At 38.1% G+C, this 13411-nt stretch overlaps 1 protein-coding gene across 5 annotated transcripts in view; it reads left to right on the plus strand.

Moving 5' to 3' along the window:
- GARRE1 (granule associated Rac and RHOG effector 1) overlaps nt 1-13411 on the plus strand; it is a 69082-nt gene that overhangs the window by 10811 nt on the left and 44860 nt on the right. For 3 of the 5 annotated variants that reach the window (XM_016166053.2, XM_016166050.2, XM_016166051.2), the window contains exon 2: nt 11900-13185. In XM_016166053.2, the coding sequence (XP_016021539.2) occupies nt 12691-13185 (495 nt within the window). In that variant the 5' untranslated portion in view covers nt 11900-12690. Of the gene's footprint in view, nt 1-3560; nt 6037-9456; nt 13186-13411 lie in introns of those variants that run through there. The other 2 variants (XM_016166052.2, XM_016166049.2) reach the window with 2 other exon arrangements.

Raw genomic sequence — 13411 nt, forward strand, 5'->3', positions numbered from 1 at the left:
GGGATAACACCTTAGGTTTAGACATAGGGTTGGTAATACCTTTAACCAAGGCAGTCAGAACAGCAGGGCGAGCAGTGGATGGAAGGATGACTATGTAAATTTGAAGGACCTGAGGAAATAGCTCATGAGCTTAGCTTTGGAAGATAAGGATCTTGACTGAAGAGCTGAGTTTGTGTATCATCAGCAATGAAATGGATATGATCTCCTCAAGAGAGATTGCTTTTCTTTTTTCATTGCTCCAGCTCCCCTTCCTGTCACTTCCAAGAAGCCTATAGCTTTTAGCCATCTAAGAGTGAGAAACAATGTCACGGGCTAGATGTTTGACAGAAGTGGACTAGTACAGTGATGGAGAGCTCAGCCTCTGGTGGCAGACTACCAGGCCCCAAATCCAGCTCTGCTGATGACTACTACTTTATCCATGTGGCAAGAACTCGACGAACTTACTTAACCTCTTTAGCTGCCTCACCTACTTCCCAGGGTCATTATGAGCATTAAATTAGGTAACAAATACAAAGTGCATAGCACAGTGCCTGGCACTTAGTACCTATTCAGTTAATGTTAGCTGTTTTTATTTTAATCTAATGAATGGTCTGTTTTGTTGAGGAGTACTTGTGTGAACATGATGTGTCATTAAAAAGCAGAACCTTATATTTAGCACTTAACTACTGCCTCTGTGAATAGCAAGGCTAACCGTCTGAATGCTATGTCGAAATAACCATTAAGTAACACTAAGAATGAACTAATTCAACAAATACCTGTTGAATATTTACAATGTATTTAGCCATCTCCAACATCTTGAATGGGCTCTGTGATCTTGGGGGTTGGAGATAACAGAGAAATATGAAGGAAGTGGGAACTTGTGATATAGTATGTTACAATACAACAAAGATAATGCTAAGATGGGGCTAAAAACAGGGTGTTATAGTAGCACAGAGGTGCCCCTAGCTCAGTCTTTGTCAAGGTGGCTTCCCCGAGATGTTTAAGTTAGATGTCCAGGAGGAGTGAGGTGAGAGTAAGCAGGAGAGTTTTCCAGGCAGAGGGAACTGAATCTGTTGATGATGGTAAGAGGGAAGATAGCACAAGCAAGAACTGGGTGATGTTGGGAAGAAATTGGGTGTGGAAGTATATTCTTGGAAAGGGAAGTAGGAAAAGCAAAATGGATTTTAAGCGGGTGAGTGACATGATTAAACAATCAGCATTCAGAAGGGAGCAGTCTGGGCATTTGGAAGATCACTCACGAGGCTCTCTGTAATTCAGGCAAGAGGTAAAGATGGTGTAACTTTGGATTGGCAGGGAAGATAGAAGGAAAAAGCCCTGAGAGATATTAAGAAGACAGGAAAGATATGAATAAATGATTAACTAGATGTAAAGGAGAGTGAGGCACAGAGGATGACTCTCAGGTTTCTGGCTTGTTGAAATAGGTAAATGGTGATGCCATTCACCAAGACAAAAGGAACACTGAAAGGCTAGGAGAATTGGTTTTGGACATTTAACTTGGAGACCTGTCCAGTAAGCAGCTGTATATTTGGGATCTGGAGCACAGGAGAAAGATCTGGGTTAGAGAGATGGATTTGGGGATCCTCTGCAGGGAGAATATGTCGATCTTAGAAATAGAGAGAGCACAGCATAGAGCTCTGAGAAACCACACAGCGCTTCAGTCTGTCAGGCAAAGGGGTGTCTCATAGAAGCAACTACGAATAGCCAGAGGGGCAGGAGGAGAGCTAGGAGAACTACCATCTTTCCATATCACTCTTTTTAATGTGGTAACATAGAAGCAGAGCCAAAAAATGAGAGCCCTAAGAAGAGAGAGAAGAACCGAATCTTTCAGGCATTTTCTCTTGCCTTGGTAGATATTTTTAATTCATGAATGTTGAGAATAAAATTCTTCAAAGCATTTTTTCTGGAATGCATTTCTAAATATGGCTTGTGTCATTCTGAACTGACAAAAAAACATGGGAATGGTTGGGCTTTGAACTTCATAGACAATAACTTCCCTAATCTCCCTAAAGAATTTCCTGTAGTGCTTCCACATTATCAAAGGTAGATATTTAAATTTACATTGTTGTGTACTGGAGAGGAAAGAGAATTTTCTTTTTTTTTTTTTTTTTCTCTCTGAAGAGAGAATTGTTCGTGGAGTGGCTCTTTTTTTAATAACAGCTTTATTGAAATATAACACCATATAATTCATTCTTTAAAGTGTATAATTCAGTGATTTTTAGTATATTCACAGTTATACAGCTACTATCACAATTCATTTTAGAACATTACATTACTCTTAAAAAAACCCCGAAATACCCATATCCATTAGTGGTCATTCCTCATTCTTCCATCCACCCCTAGCCCTAGGCAACCATTAATCTCCTTTCTGTTTCAATTGATTTGCCTGTTCTGGGCATTTCATATTAATAGGACCATACAGTATGTGGTCTTTTGTGTCTGGCTTCCTTTACTTAGCATAATGTTTTCAAGGCTCAAATTATGTCTAGCATGTTAGTACTTCATTTCTTTTTTATGCTTGAATAACATTATTCTATTATTTGCCTATACTACATTCTGTTTATCCATCTATCAGTTGATAGACATTTGAGTTGTTTCCTCTTTTTTACTGTTATGGATAATATTGCTCTGAACTTTCAAATACAGGTTTTTGCGTGGATATGTTTTTCATTTCTCTTGGATTTATACATGGTCGTGGAATGACTTGAATATATGGTACTTCTACGTTTAACGTTTAAAGGTACAGCCAGACTGTTTTCCAAAGAATCTGCACCATTTTACAACCCCACAGGCCGTATATGAGGATTCTAATTTCTCCACATCTTCACCAACACTTGTTATTGCCTATCTTTTTCATTATAGCCATCCTCCTAGTTGTAAAGTGGTATCTTGTGGTTTTGATTTGCATTTCCCATGATAACTAATGTTGGAAATCTTTTCATGTGCTTATTGGCAGTTAGTATATCTTCTTTGAAGGGTTCATCTGTATTTGATCATCAGTTTTGGCAAACCTGAAACTAAAAGAACAGATGAACATATTGACTAGAGAAATGAGGGAAAAGTGAATGTGTAGTGAAAGATGATGTAAAAGATAAAGGACAGGCTCCCTAGAGAAATAGCCAGCATTTTCTACCCATATCAAGCCTGAGCTTGAGAAACAGGGTGCTTGAGGATCCTGTTACTTAGCTGTGACTGGAAGTAAGAGACCATGATCTCTGCTTTCTTCTCTGTAGCACCTATCCTAAGGCCACAGATATTGCAGGCCACTGCCAGGTTTCTTCAGATCAATGGCCTGACAAATAGAGAGGTAGCTTGCCACATGGATGAACAAAGGTTCATCTATATTGAAGCATGTATCAGAATTTCCTTCCTTTTTAAGCTGAATAATAATAGTCCATTGTATGGTTATACCACATTTTGTTTATCTATTCATCCATGGACATTTGGCTTGTTTCCACCTTTTGGCTATTATGAATAATGCTGCTGTGAACATTGGTGTACAAATAACTTCAAGTTCCTGCTTTCAGTTCTTTTGTGTATATACCCAGGAGTGGAATTGCTGGATCATATGGTAATGTGTTTAATTTTTTGAGGAAGTGCCGTACTGTTTTCCACAGTGTCTGTACAATTCTACATTCCCACCAGCAACATCCACAGGGTTCCAGTTCCTTCACATCCTTACCAAGATGTTATTTTCTGGGTTTTTTTTCTTTTTATAATAGCCATCCTAATGGATATGAAGTGGTATCTCTTAGTTTTGCATTGCCTTTCCCTATGATTAGTGATGTTGGCCATTCGTCTATTTCTTTGGACAAATTACTATTCAAGTCTTTTGTCCACTTTACAATTGGACTGTTGGTTTTTTGTTTTTGAGTTGTAAAAGTTCTTTATATATTCTGAATAGTAATTCCTTTTCAGATATATGACTTACAAATGTTTTCTCCTATTTCGTGGGTTGCCTTTTACAAAAGTACATCAAAGGACACTATCAATAGATTGTAATTTTGATGAAGTCTAATTTCTCTATTTTTTCTTTTGGTGTCATATCCAAGAAATCATTGCCAAGTCCAAACTCATAAATTTTTACATATTTAATGAGTTTTGCTCCAGAAAAGTTATTCTCTTTGATGTTTAAATTGTTCCTAGTTAAATTTCCATTGGCCGCTAAGAGCTAATTCGTCAGGTTGACCCTGGTCCTTTTGACGTGAGCCTGGTATTATTAGATGGGTTCCCTGCTTTCAGGCCTGATAAGAATCGGTGGGCTTATCTTTTTGTTTCTGACCTCAGATTTAGAAGTAGGCATTTCTATGAGGAGCTCTGATTCTTTTCGGTGGAAAATAGTGTTAGGGGCATTTGTTGCAGCTGGGATGGTCTTCTGGATCTTTTTCATAAAGTAAATATGTACTTTTTGGAAAGAAAAAGATAAGTCATGATTTCAGATTGATATTTCAAATTTTAATAAAGGATTAAAGGATTTTTATTTCTTTAATTTCATATTCATGCTTCCTTTGTTGACAGTAACACAGGACAGGTACAGTCAAAACACTTTTGACTTTAAATAAACCTCTCTGTGTTTATGCCACCAACTTGACATATAGTTTGGGTTCATTTGTTTTTATTTTTAGGGATTGTTTTTTGTTAACTTTTTAAAAATTATATAAAATATGTATGTGGTTCTAAAGATAAAACTATAAAGCAAAGTAGATTGAGAGAAGTATGGCTTCCTTCCTTTCGTTTATTCCTCTTTATATCTCATAGGTAAACATTTTTATTAGTTTTGGATTATTCTTACATTACTTATTTTAAAAAATGTAAGAGTGTGTGTGTGTGTATCCCCTATACCCTACCGCACTCTCATTTTATTTCTTCTTTGGTTTTCATCTTGGCAATTGTATTATTTCCAAGAATTCTTTCTTCATTTCTTCTTTCTCTAGGAGTTCTTTACAGTTTTGCTTGCTTCTCAGATCTCTGACAATATCAGTTAGAATTACTTTTTAGGTGTTTTTCTGGGACTCAAAATATGTTTCTTCTGAGATCTGATCTACTTTTCATCTTAGTTGTCCTTTTTGTCCTCTTGCTTTTCTTTCACTGTCTGGTGATCCTTGTCAATGAAGAACTAGGCTGATTTTTATAGGTAATTGACAAGAGGTTCCTGTTCTTCCAACAGTCTTCTTAGCCTTAATAGAAATTGGTTGATTTGTTGACCAACAATGAGAGAAGTAAGGAGGAGAGCAAGTAGATGAACCCATTTCTCACTCATGATTTCTGTACCTGCTGACTCAAAGCTGGGCATTTATCCAGCTCCTTCAGGAAAAAGGGCTCTTCCTCTCTGCCCACCTTATTGACTCTGCACATTCTGGAAATATCTAGCTCTGCTCTGGTGTTTGTCATACAATTAACTGCTTTCTCTCCGTCTTCTAGAAAGTAGCCATCATTTAAATAGACTATATCCCTCAACCCTTCTCACTGCCATTGTGCCATGATTCCCTTGTGAACCAACATCTTTACTTTTATGTTATTGGGATTTGGGGAGGATGGGGAGGTAAGTAATGTGCCTGTTTATTTAGCCTGTCATCTCGAAATGAAGCTGCTTTGTGTCATACGACTGCTGTCAACAGGACCGCTTTTCACTTCATTTTCTCTGGTGGGTTAATGACCGAAAAGGATTTAAAATTTGTTCTCTATATTCACAAATTATAGCTATCACATCACTGAAACATGTGATGCTGCCCTGGGATAGATAGATTTCTACTCAGTTCAGGGGTTGGGTGACTTTATAAGACCTTTCTTGTTTGCCAGTAACTTCTTTCCAGAAAAGCAGGGATAACAAGGTCTGCTTACTTTCACTTATAGTGTGGGAATGAATAATATCATCATCAAACATTTAGGGCTTGATATGTGCCAGACAAGATTCTGTGTGCTTTATATGTATAAATTCATTTAACTCAGTAACAGTAGTTACTGTTATTATCCCTATTTTACAGACGATGAAACTGAGACACAGAGAGGTTAAAGAACTTGCCCAAGGTCACATAGCTGGTAAGTGGCAGAGCCAGGATCTCACCCAGTTAGTCCGCCCCCAAGGCCACTTTTTATCCACTGCACTCTCTAAAGGGACGCTCTTCAGATTTTCTCAGGATGACCTCTTTTTGTATCTTTCTACTTATGGGTATAAGAAAACCCATTTACCTAACCTTTGTGTGGTTTTTTGTTATTGTTTGAAATGGAAATTGCTGATAACTATGCAGAAAGGAATATTTTAAATGATGTGACCAAGTCTGAGTTCAATTTTAATCTCTTAAGAACTTTTGCAAATTATGTTGAAAAGATGTGACATCTACTAAAGGGTCTTTTTTCTGCTTTGTGTTTGAGAATCTTAGGCTGCAGTAAAACTTATGAACACAAGACTTAAATCTTAAAAGTCTTGGCTGCAGCTAACTTCTGAGGTCTTTCACAATGCATATTTATTTCCATGTAGCATGAATAGTGGATTCATAAATGAAGAATATTTTCCCAGTGAAAATTCTTTTTAAGAAAACACAGAAAAGAAATGTCCTTAAATGGATTGAACATGTTTTAGCCCTTAAGGCAGATAAATATGGGGGAAGCATTCAAAAACCAGTAAGACAAGCATTGAGAAGAATTTTATTTAAAAAAAAAAGTAAAAGTGATATATCTAGGTGCTTGTATACATTTGTGTACATTTTAAAACTTTTTATTACAGAAATGTTCAATTATATAAAACAATAGAGCAAATAATAAGAACCTTGTTTACCCAGCACCCAGTTTCCAACAGTATTTTGTCTGGATATTATGATCACCACCCTGAAGACTACTCCTTAGATGGATGTCACCACCTCTGCATATTGTTTCTTGGCAAAGTCCAATTTTAAAATGGTGGAACTTGAATAGTATTTCATTTCTGTGAAGAGGGGGTATAGCTCAGGGGTAGAAGAGTATTTGACTGCAGTTCCGTGATATTTCCTTGAATTCAACAGTCTAATTTTGATCACAGGAAAAATCAGCATAGCAACACCAGATCTGTTAAAAATAAATTAAAACCAGTTTTCATCTTAAGGGGTTTGTTTTCTCTGCTTGGAGAACCCCAGGCTTGACTGTGGGACTTAAAATAGACTTGTTAAAAGCAATTATGATACAAATAGAAGTTTTTATTGAATTGTCCAATCAGCTGTTTGGTTCTCAGAAGTAGAGTCATTTATCACATATGGGGAGGGGTTCCCTTTCTGGATTCTTGAATGAATAGCAATATTAGTGAAATACCTGAGTTGTGTTAAGTGGTGTTCACGTAGTAAGCATCTTCAGGTATCCATGCTCAGGTACCCTTAACATTGTCACTTTCAGTAGATTTTCAGCAGATCATTTTGGTTCTCAAGTTAAAACATGCATCAGACTCACCTGGGAAGCTTTTGAAAAATGCATATTTTCTGTTCCTATCCTCAGAGATCAATTTGTTAGATTTGGATTTGTACCCCATGAACCCACATTTTAATAGTCCTTCTATTAAGAGTGGTATTCTGATTCTGATATCAGGGAAGGAAGTCCTTCAGCTATAATCGGTTTTCACAGGCTTCTTTTCATCCTAGTCTTAATAAAGTTAATGTTAATATGGCATCATGTGAAAAAAAATCACTCTAAAAGTTTCCATTCTTAATGACATGTTCAGTGGCTGTTATAATCACCCCCTCTACACTGATATGACCTATAGACAGACTTATCCTAATGCAGGGTCACCCTTGGTTCTGGACAGTTCGATTCTGATGCTAATGGTCTAGGACCACACCTTGAGAATATAGGAAATAGGTAGTGAGTGGTATGGGTGTTAAGGGTCCCAAGTGTATTTCTCTTTGGTTTCCCTTTATATATTAGCCTGAGCTCTTCACAGCTTGGTTACCTCCTGGACCAACACTAGATGCAGGAAGTGAGGCTGGGTTTTCACGAAGTCACCTGTTGCCTCTAACTCTATGTAGCCTTTTTCTGGGGGCACAGGAAGCACAGGGAATGTGGAGGGCAGATGGTTCTCCACCTAGGGCTCCACAGCCAAAATGAATGGAAACTTTGGTGTTTTGAATTTATGTTTAACTAAGGAGTGTCCTTTCATCAGTTTCTCAAAGGAATCTGTGACCTTTCCCTCCCCACTGACTTCCACTCCCCCACTCTGCATATGGGACACACAACAAAAGAACCTGTCTTGGAGCAGCCTCTATAAGAATCACCTGGCCTCTGGAAAGCAACTATGGGGACTCCACATTACAGAACAGCTTCTCCTGGTCACAATTGCTTTCACCATCTGGTCAGAATTTTGCAACACACAGCTGAGCTGGGTGGACAGCTATGACCAACTGTAATGCTTACCCATTATTCCATATGTCCCCCTACATTTCCCAGCCTCTGTTGTAGTTACATTGATACCTTGTGACTAATTGTGGCCAAAGGGCTATGGGCGGAAGTGATGTCTGTCACTTCTAGCAGAAAGCAGTAAAGAATGGGTATGAGTTTCTTTTTGTGTGTGCTAAGGTAACTATGGAAAACACAAGTTTCAGTGATGTTCATATGAGTTGAAGAAGGGCTGCCAGACTCACACTGAACTTCACATGAGCAAGAAATAAATATTAAGTTAGGCCACTCATTTAAGGATTTGTGACTCCAGCTTAGCTTAATCTATCTCCTGGTCTGGGTATTCAGAACAGAAAATTTATGTATGTGTTCAGAGTACTCAAGTTTGATCCTGATACTATGTGGTCTAGTGCAAGACATTGGGTATCCTGGAATTTTTTCCCCCTTGTCTGTAAGTCGAAAGGCTTAAATTAGATGATCTTTAAGAGCCAGGTTCTAGGTAACAGCATTTAAATACAGATTTCTAGTTGGAGTATGAAAAGGAGACTAAGTCTGACATTAAAGGTATTCCTGGGAAACTTATTTTTTATGTACAAGAGGTATTATATATCTTTTGCTGTTAAATAAGTCACATAGGAAAATGGCAATGAAAGATGAAATAATGACTTTGTTGAGATAAATTCACATACTATATGTGTTTTAGTATATTCAGAGTTGTGCAACCATCACCACTTCAGAATCTTGTCAGCACCCCAAAGAGAAACCCTTTTGCAGTGACTCCCTGTTCTACAAATATACTTTCTATTTCTATGGATTTGCCTGTTTTGGACATTTCAATGTAATGTGTTGCTTCATGTCTCTGGCTTCTTAAGAGTAGAATTGCTTGGTCATATGCCAATTCTATGCTTAATATTTTGAAGAACTGCCAAATGGCCTTCCACAGTGGCAGTATCATTTTGTATTCCCAATAGCAATGTCTGAAGGTTCCAGTTTCTCCACATTGTCACCCACACTTATCTTCTATTTTTTGTTTGTTTGTTTGTTTTCTTGTAGCCATCCCGGCGTGTATGAAATGGTATCTTATTGTGGGTTTGATTTTTATTTCCCTAATGATTAATCATGTTGAGCATTTTTTCATTTGCTTATTGGCTAGCTTTGAAAAGTCTATTCATATTCTTTGCCCATCTTTTAGTTGGGTTACTTGTCATTTTATTGTTGACTTTTAAGAGTTCTTTATATATTCTGGATGCTAGACCCATAACAGATATATGATTTTCAAATATTTTAGCCAGTACTGTGGGTTGTTTCTTCACCTCGATGGTGACCTTCGATGCCCATTTTTAATTTTAATGAAGTCCAATATTTCTATTTTTTTCTTTTGTTACTTGTACTTTAGTTGTCATGTCTAAGAAACTCATCGCCTGATCCAAAGTCACAAAGATTTATACCAGTTTTCTTCTGGGAGTTTTATAGTTTTAGCTCTTACATCTAGGTCTTTGATCCATTTTCAGTTAATTTTTATATATCATAAGATAGGGATCTATATTCATTCTTTTGCATGTGGATATCTAGTTGTCCCAGCACTATTTATTGAAAAAACTATTCTTTTCCAACTGAATCATTTTGGCACCCTTGTCTAAAATCAGTTGACCATAGGTGTATGGGATTATTCTAAACTCTCAGTTCTGTTCTGTATATGTATTTCCTCATACCAGTATTCCACTGTCTTGATTATTACAGCTTTATAGTAGGTTTTCAAATCAGGAAGTGTGAGTCCTCCAACATATTTTTTTTTCAATATTAGTTTGGCCATCATGGGTCCTTTGCATTTCCATATGAATTTTAGGATTATCTTTCCCATTTTGTCAGAGATTGCATTGCATTTGTAGATGAATTTGGTGCGATAGTATATTTTTAAGCATTACAAGTTTCATTCAGATAAACTTTGGAAGCATATAAAGTTAAAATGTTTGTTTAATGCTTATGTTACTTTTTAAAAAATTAGATAAGTATGTGGTTCTTACTTGGCTTTCTAGGACCATCTGGCAGAGTAATGGGAGTGGATTCTCAGAGTCAGAGATAGCAATGTGCAACACAGAACAAAGAAAGAGCACTCCTCGGGGCAGCTCGAGACACTCAAAAGTGGTGATTCGCCATCAAAGACCACACAGTTTTTGTGCGAACAGTCTTCCTCCTCTAGCACTCCTGTGGAGTGCTCTATTGTACATCAGAATTTGTAAAGCCATATTGATTATGATGGAACACTTGGGTAGAAATGGATAATGATTGCCTTGTGGTCATGAATTTGAAAAAGAACATTTGGGAACAGATTTATCACAGGTAGCTATCTGAGCTTTTAAGAGTCAAGATTCTCTTGAACACAGCTATAAATGGTGGTCAGTTTAGTTGAATTTTCATGTCAACTGGGTTAGGGTTGCTGCACTTTTAGAGTATGTATTTGTATCCAAAGCACTTTTCTCATCTCTTGTTCTTGTAACCTATTTACCTTCCTAGGTTTCTTACGCAATCACAGAACCATAGTATCGGCCATGATATGTGACAGAGTGTGACATGTATTTATTTTTATCTACAAAATAAGGAAAATGGAAAGAAAAACCAGTAATCAAAAGTAGACCAAACTATATACAGACATCATATAGGTTTGAAGTTTAACATAGACTAAACCATTAAAATATATTTGAACTGTTGTTTTATTTGGGAGAACAGATAGTTCAGGTAAGTCTGAACCCTGATGTTAGCTATGTGAGAAGAATCACACTACTCCACTGTTGTAGGCATCAGAAACTACAACCAGAAATGTCCAGACCTCTCTAGAGCCAGGGTTTCTACAAAAGCTACCCCAGGATGTAACAGCCGGCACACACTGCCAGGCTTCCCTTCGAACATCCAGAGGGGAAATTGGTACTACCTGAGGGAGGATGAGAAAAATCCTATCTGCAAACTCTGCTGGCCACTCACCTCTTCAGGCTCTCTGTGTACTGCCCTTTGGTCTAGCCGCCGGGTATCCTGATCAGACCCTGTGCCAGCCTGCTTCAGGGCTTTTGCTCTAGTGGTCCTTTCACCTAATGAATCTCACCCATCTCCTTTGCACTTGTCAAAACCCATCCTACAATCGAGGCTTACCTCAAAGTAACATTTTCTTCATAACAACCTTCCTGATTTCTCTGTCTTTGCTCATCACTCCCTTTTTTCACATCCCCTTAAAGTTTTGTGGGCACTGTACTTGTCAGCATGAATCCAGGACCCACTCAGCTTGTTGTTTACTAGCCTTAGCTTTGGAATGGTTGCTGTGGAATCAAACATTTTTTGTTGCATTATTTTTGTACTACAACTCATGGAATTTTCCAGCAATCATGTCACAGTTCAACTCTCACTATTATTGTACCAGCTTTCGTAAGGTTATAAATTGATTTCTTATTTGTGTGTAGCCCACCTTTGTGGATAATAGCATTTCAGGAGTTAATGTTCCAGAATTACTCATTGTCCTGTAACTTTCCTGACTATCTTATTTTTTTCCCCCTTACAGGAAATGACTTAGAGGCCTTACAATTACATCTGTGCATTTTTTCTTCAGACTTTACAGTTGAGGGCCAACTCAGTCTGGAAGCACCTCTTATTAATGTTACAAGGAAACCACTACCTCAGCAAACAAAAGGAAAGGAGGAGAAAACTTATAATAACAGATGCTATTTTTTCAAAAACAAAAACCTGTTTTCAGAAAATAGTAAAGGAAATTTGGAAATTTTTCACTTTAAGAAGAAGCTTTACAGATAAATGGATTTGGCAGGCAGGCTCTGTCAAAATTCTGCAGAGGTTTGATCTTCCTTCTTAAGGACTTAGTGTAAAGTAATTCTGTACTGCTTTTTAAATTGCTGTTGATCAGCTTGTGGGTTTTTGGGTTCTAACTTTTCTGGTATATTGAAGATAAATTATATTACATTTTTTTAAAGTTAAGTTATTTTTCTGCCATGACAAATACAAATATCAAAATATTCTTGCAAAGCAATTATAGGTAAACATTTTTCTCAGCAAGCATATCTTTTTATTAAGAGAGTGGAATGCTAACCGTTCTTACACAGCATTTGGACACACTTTTATTTTTTGTCAGAGGTCCTGCCTACACTGAAAATATTAGTTATATAAACCTGTTGTCCTCATACCTACGTTGGATCACATGGTCACCTGCCTCATGGAAATGCCTTTCTTAAAACTTATATTTGCAGAACTCCACTATTTTTATACCTAGCTACAGTTTTGGGGAAAAAAGACTCGGAACCCTGACCCACTCACGGTCACTGGGACAATTCCCTCTCCCGCATGTATTGCTGCAGTGCCCAGGACAGTAAAATGGACTACAAGCGGCGCTTCCTGCTTGGCGGGTCCAAGCAGAAGGTGCAGCAGCACCAGCAGTACCCGATGCCCGAGCTGGGCCGAGCACTGAGTGCTCCCCTGGCATCTACGGCCACCACTGCCCCACTGGGCAGTCTGACCGTTGCAGGCAGCTGCCACCATGCCATGCCCCACTCCACGCCCATCGCCGACATCCAGCAGGGCATCTCAAAGTACCTTGACGCTCTCAATGTCTTCTGCCGTGCCAGCACGTTCCTCACGGATCTCTTCAGCACTGTGTTCAGGAACTCTCACTACTCCAAAGCAGCCATGCAACTCAAAGACGTGCAGGAGCACGTCATGGAAGCAGCCAGTCGACTGACTTCAGCCATAAAGCCTGAGATCGCCAAGATGCTGATGGAACTGAGTGCTGGGGCCGCAAACTTTACAGATCAGAAGGAATTCAGTCTCCAGGACATTGAGGTAGCGTATCTTATGTGTCATACTTGGGTAGGAAAATGTATCCCAGAGGTAAGTGAGGATGTTGTCTTAGTTTTTTCCTAAATCACCATAATGATGGTCTTCATTATCCTTCTGTTGACACTCTCTCCTTATAAAAACTTTGTGCATGCCAGTTCCTGAATTGCTTTCATTTAAAAATAAGTAGGTTAAAAGATTATTTAACAAACAAATTTTATTGGAGCTTCAT

The sequence above is a fragment of the Rousettus aegyptiacus genome, unplaced genomic scaffold (genome assembly GCF_014176215.1).
Source record: "Rousettus aegyptiacus isolate mRouAeg1 unplaced genomic scaffold, mRouAeg1.p scaffold_m13_p_14, whole genome shotgun sequence".
Lineage (NCBI taxonomy): Eukaryota > Metazoa > Chordata > Mammalia > Chiroptera > Pteropodidae > Rousettus > Rousettus aegyptiacus.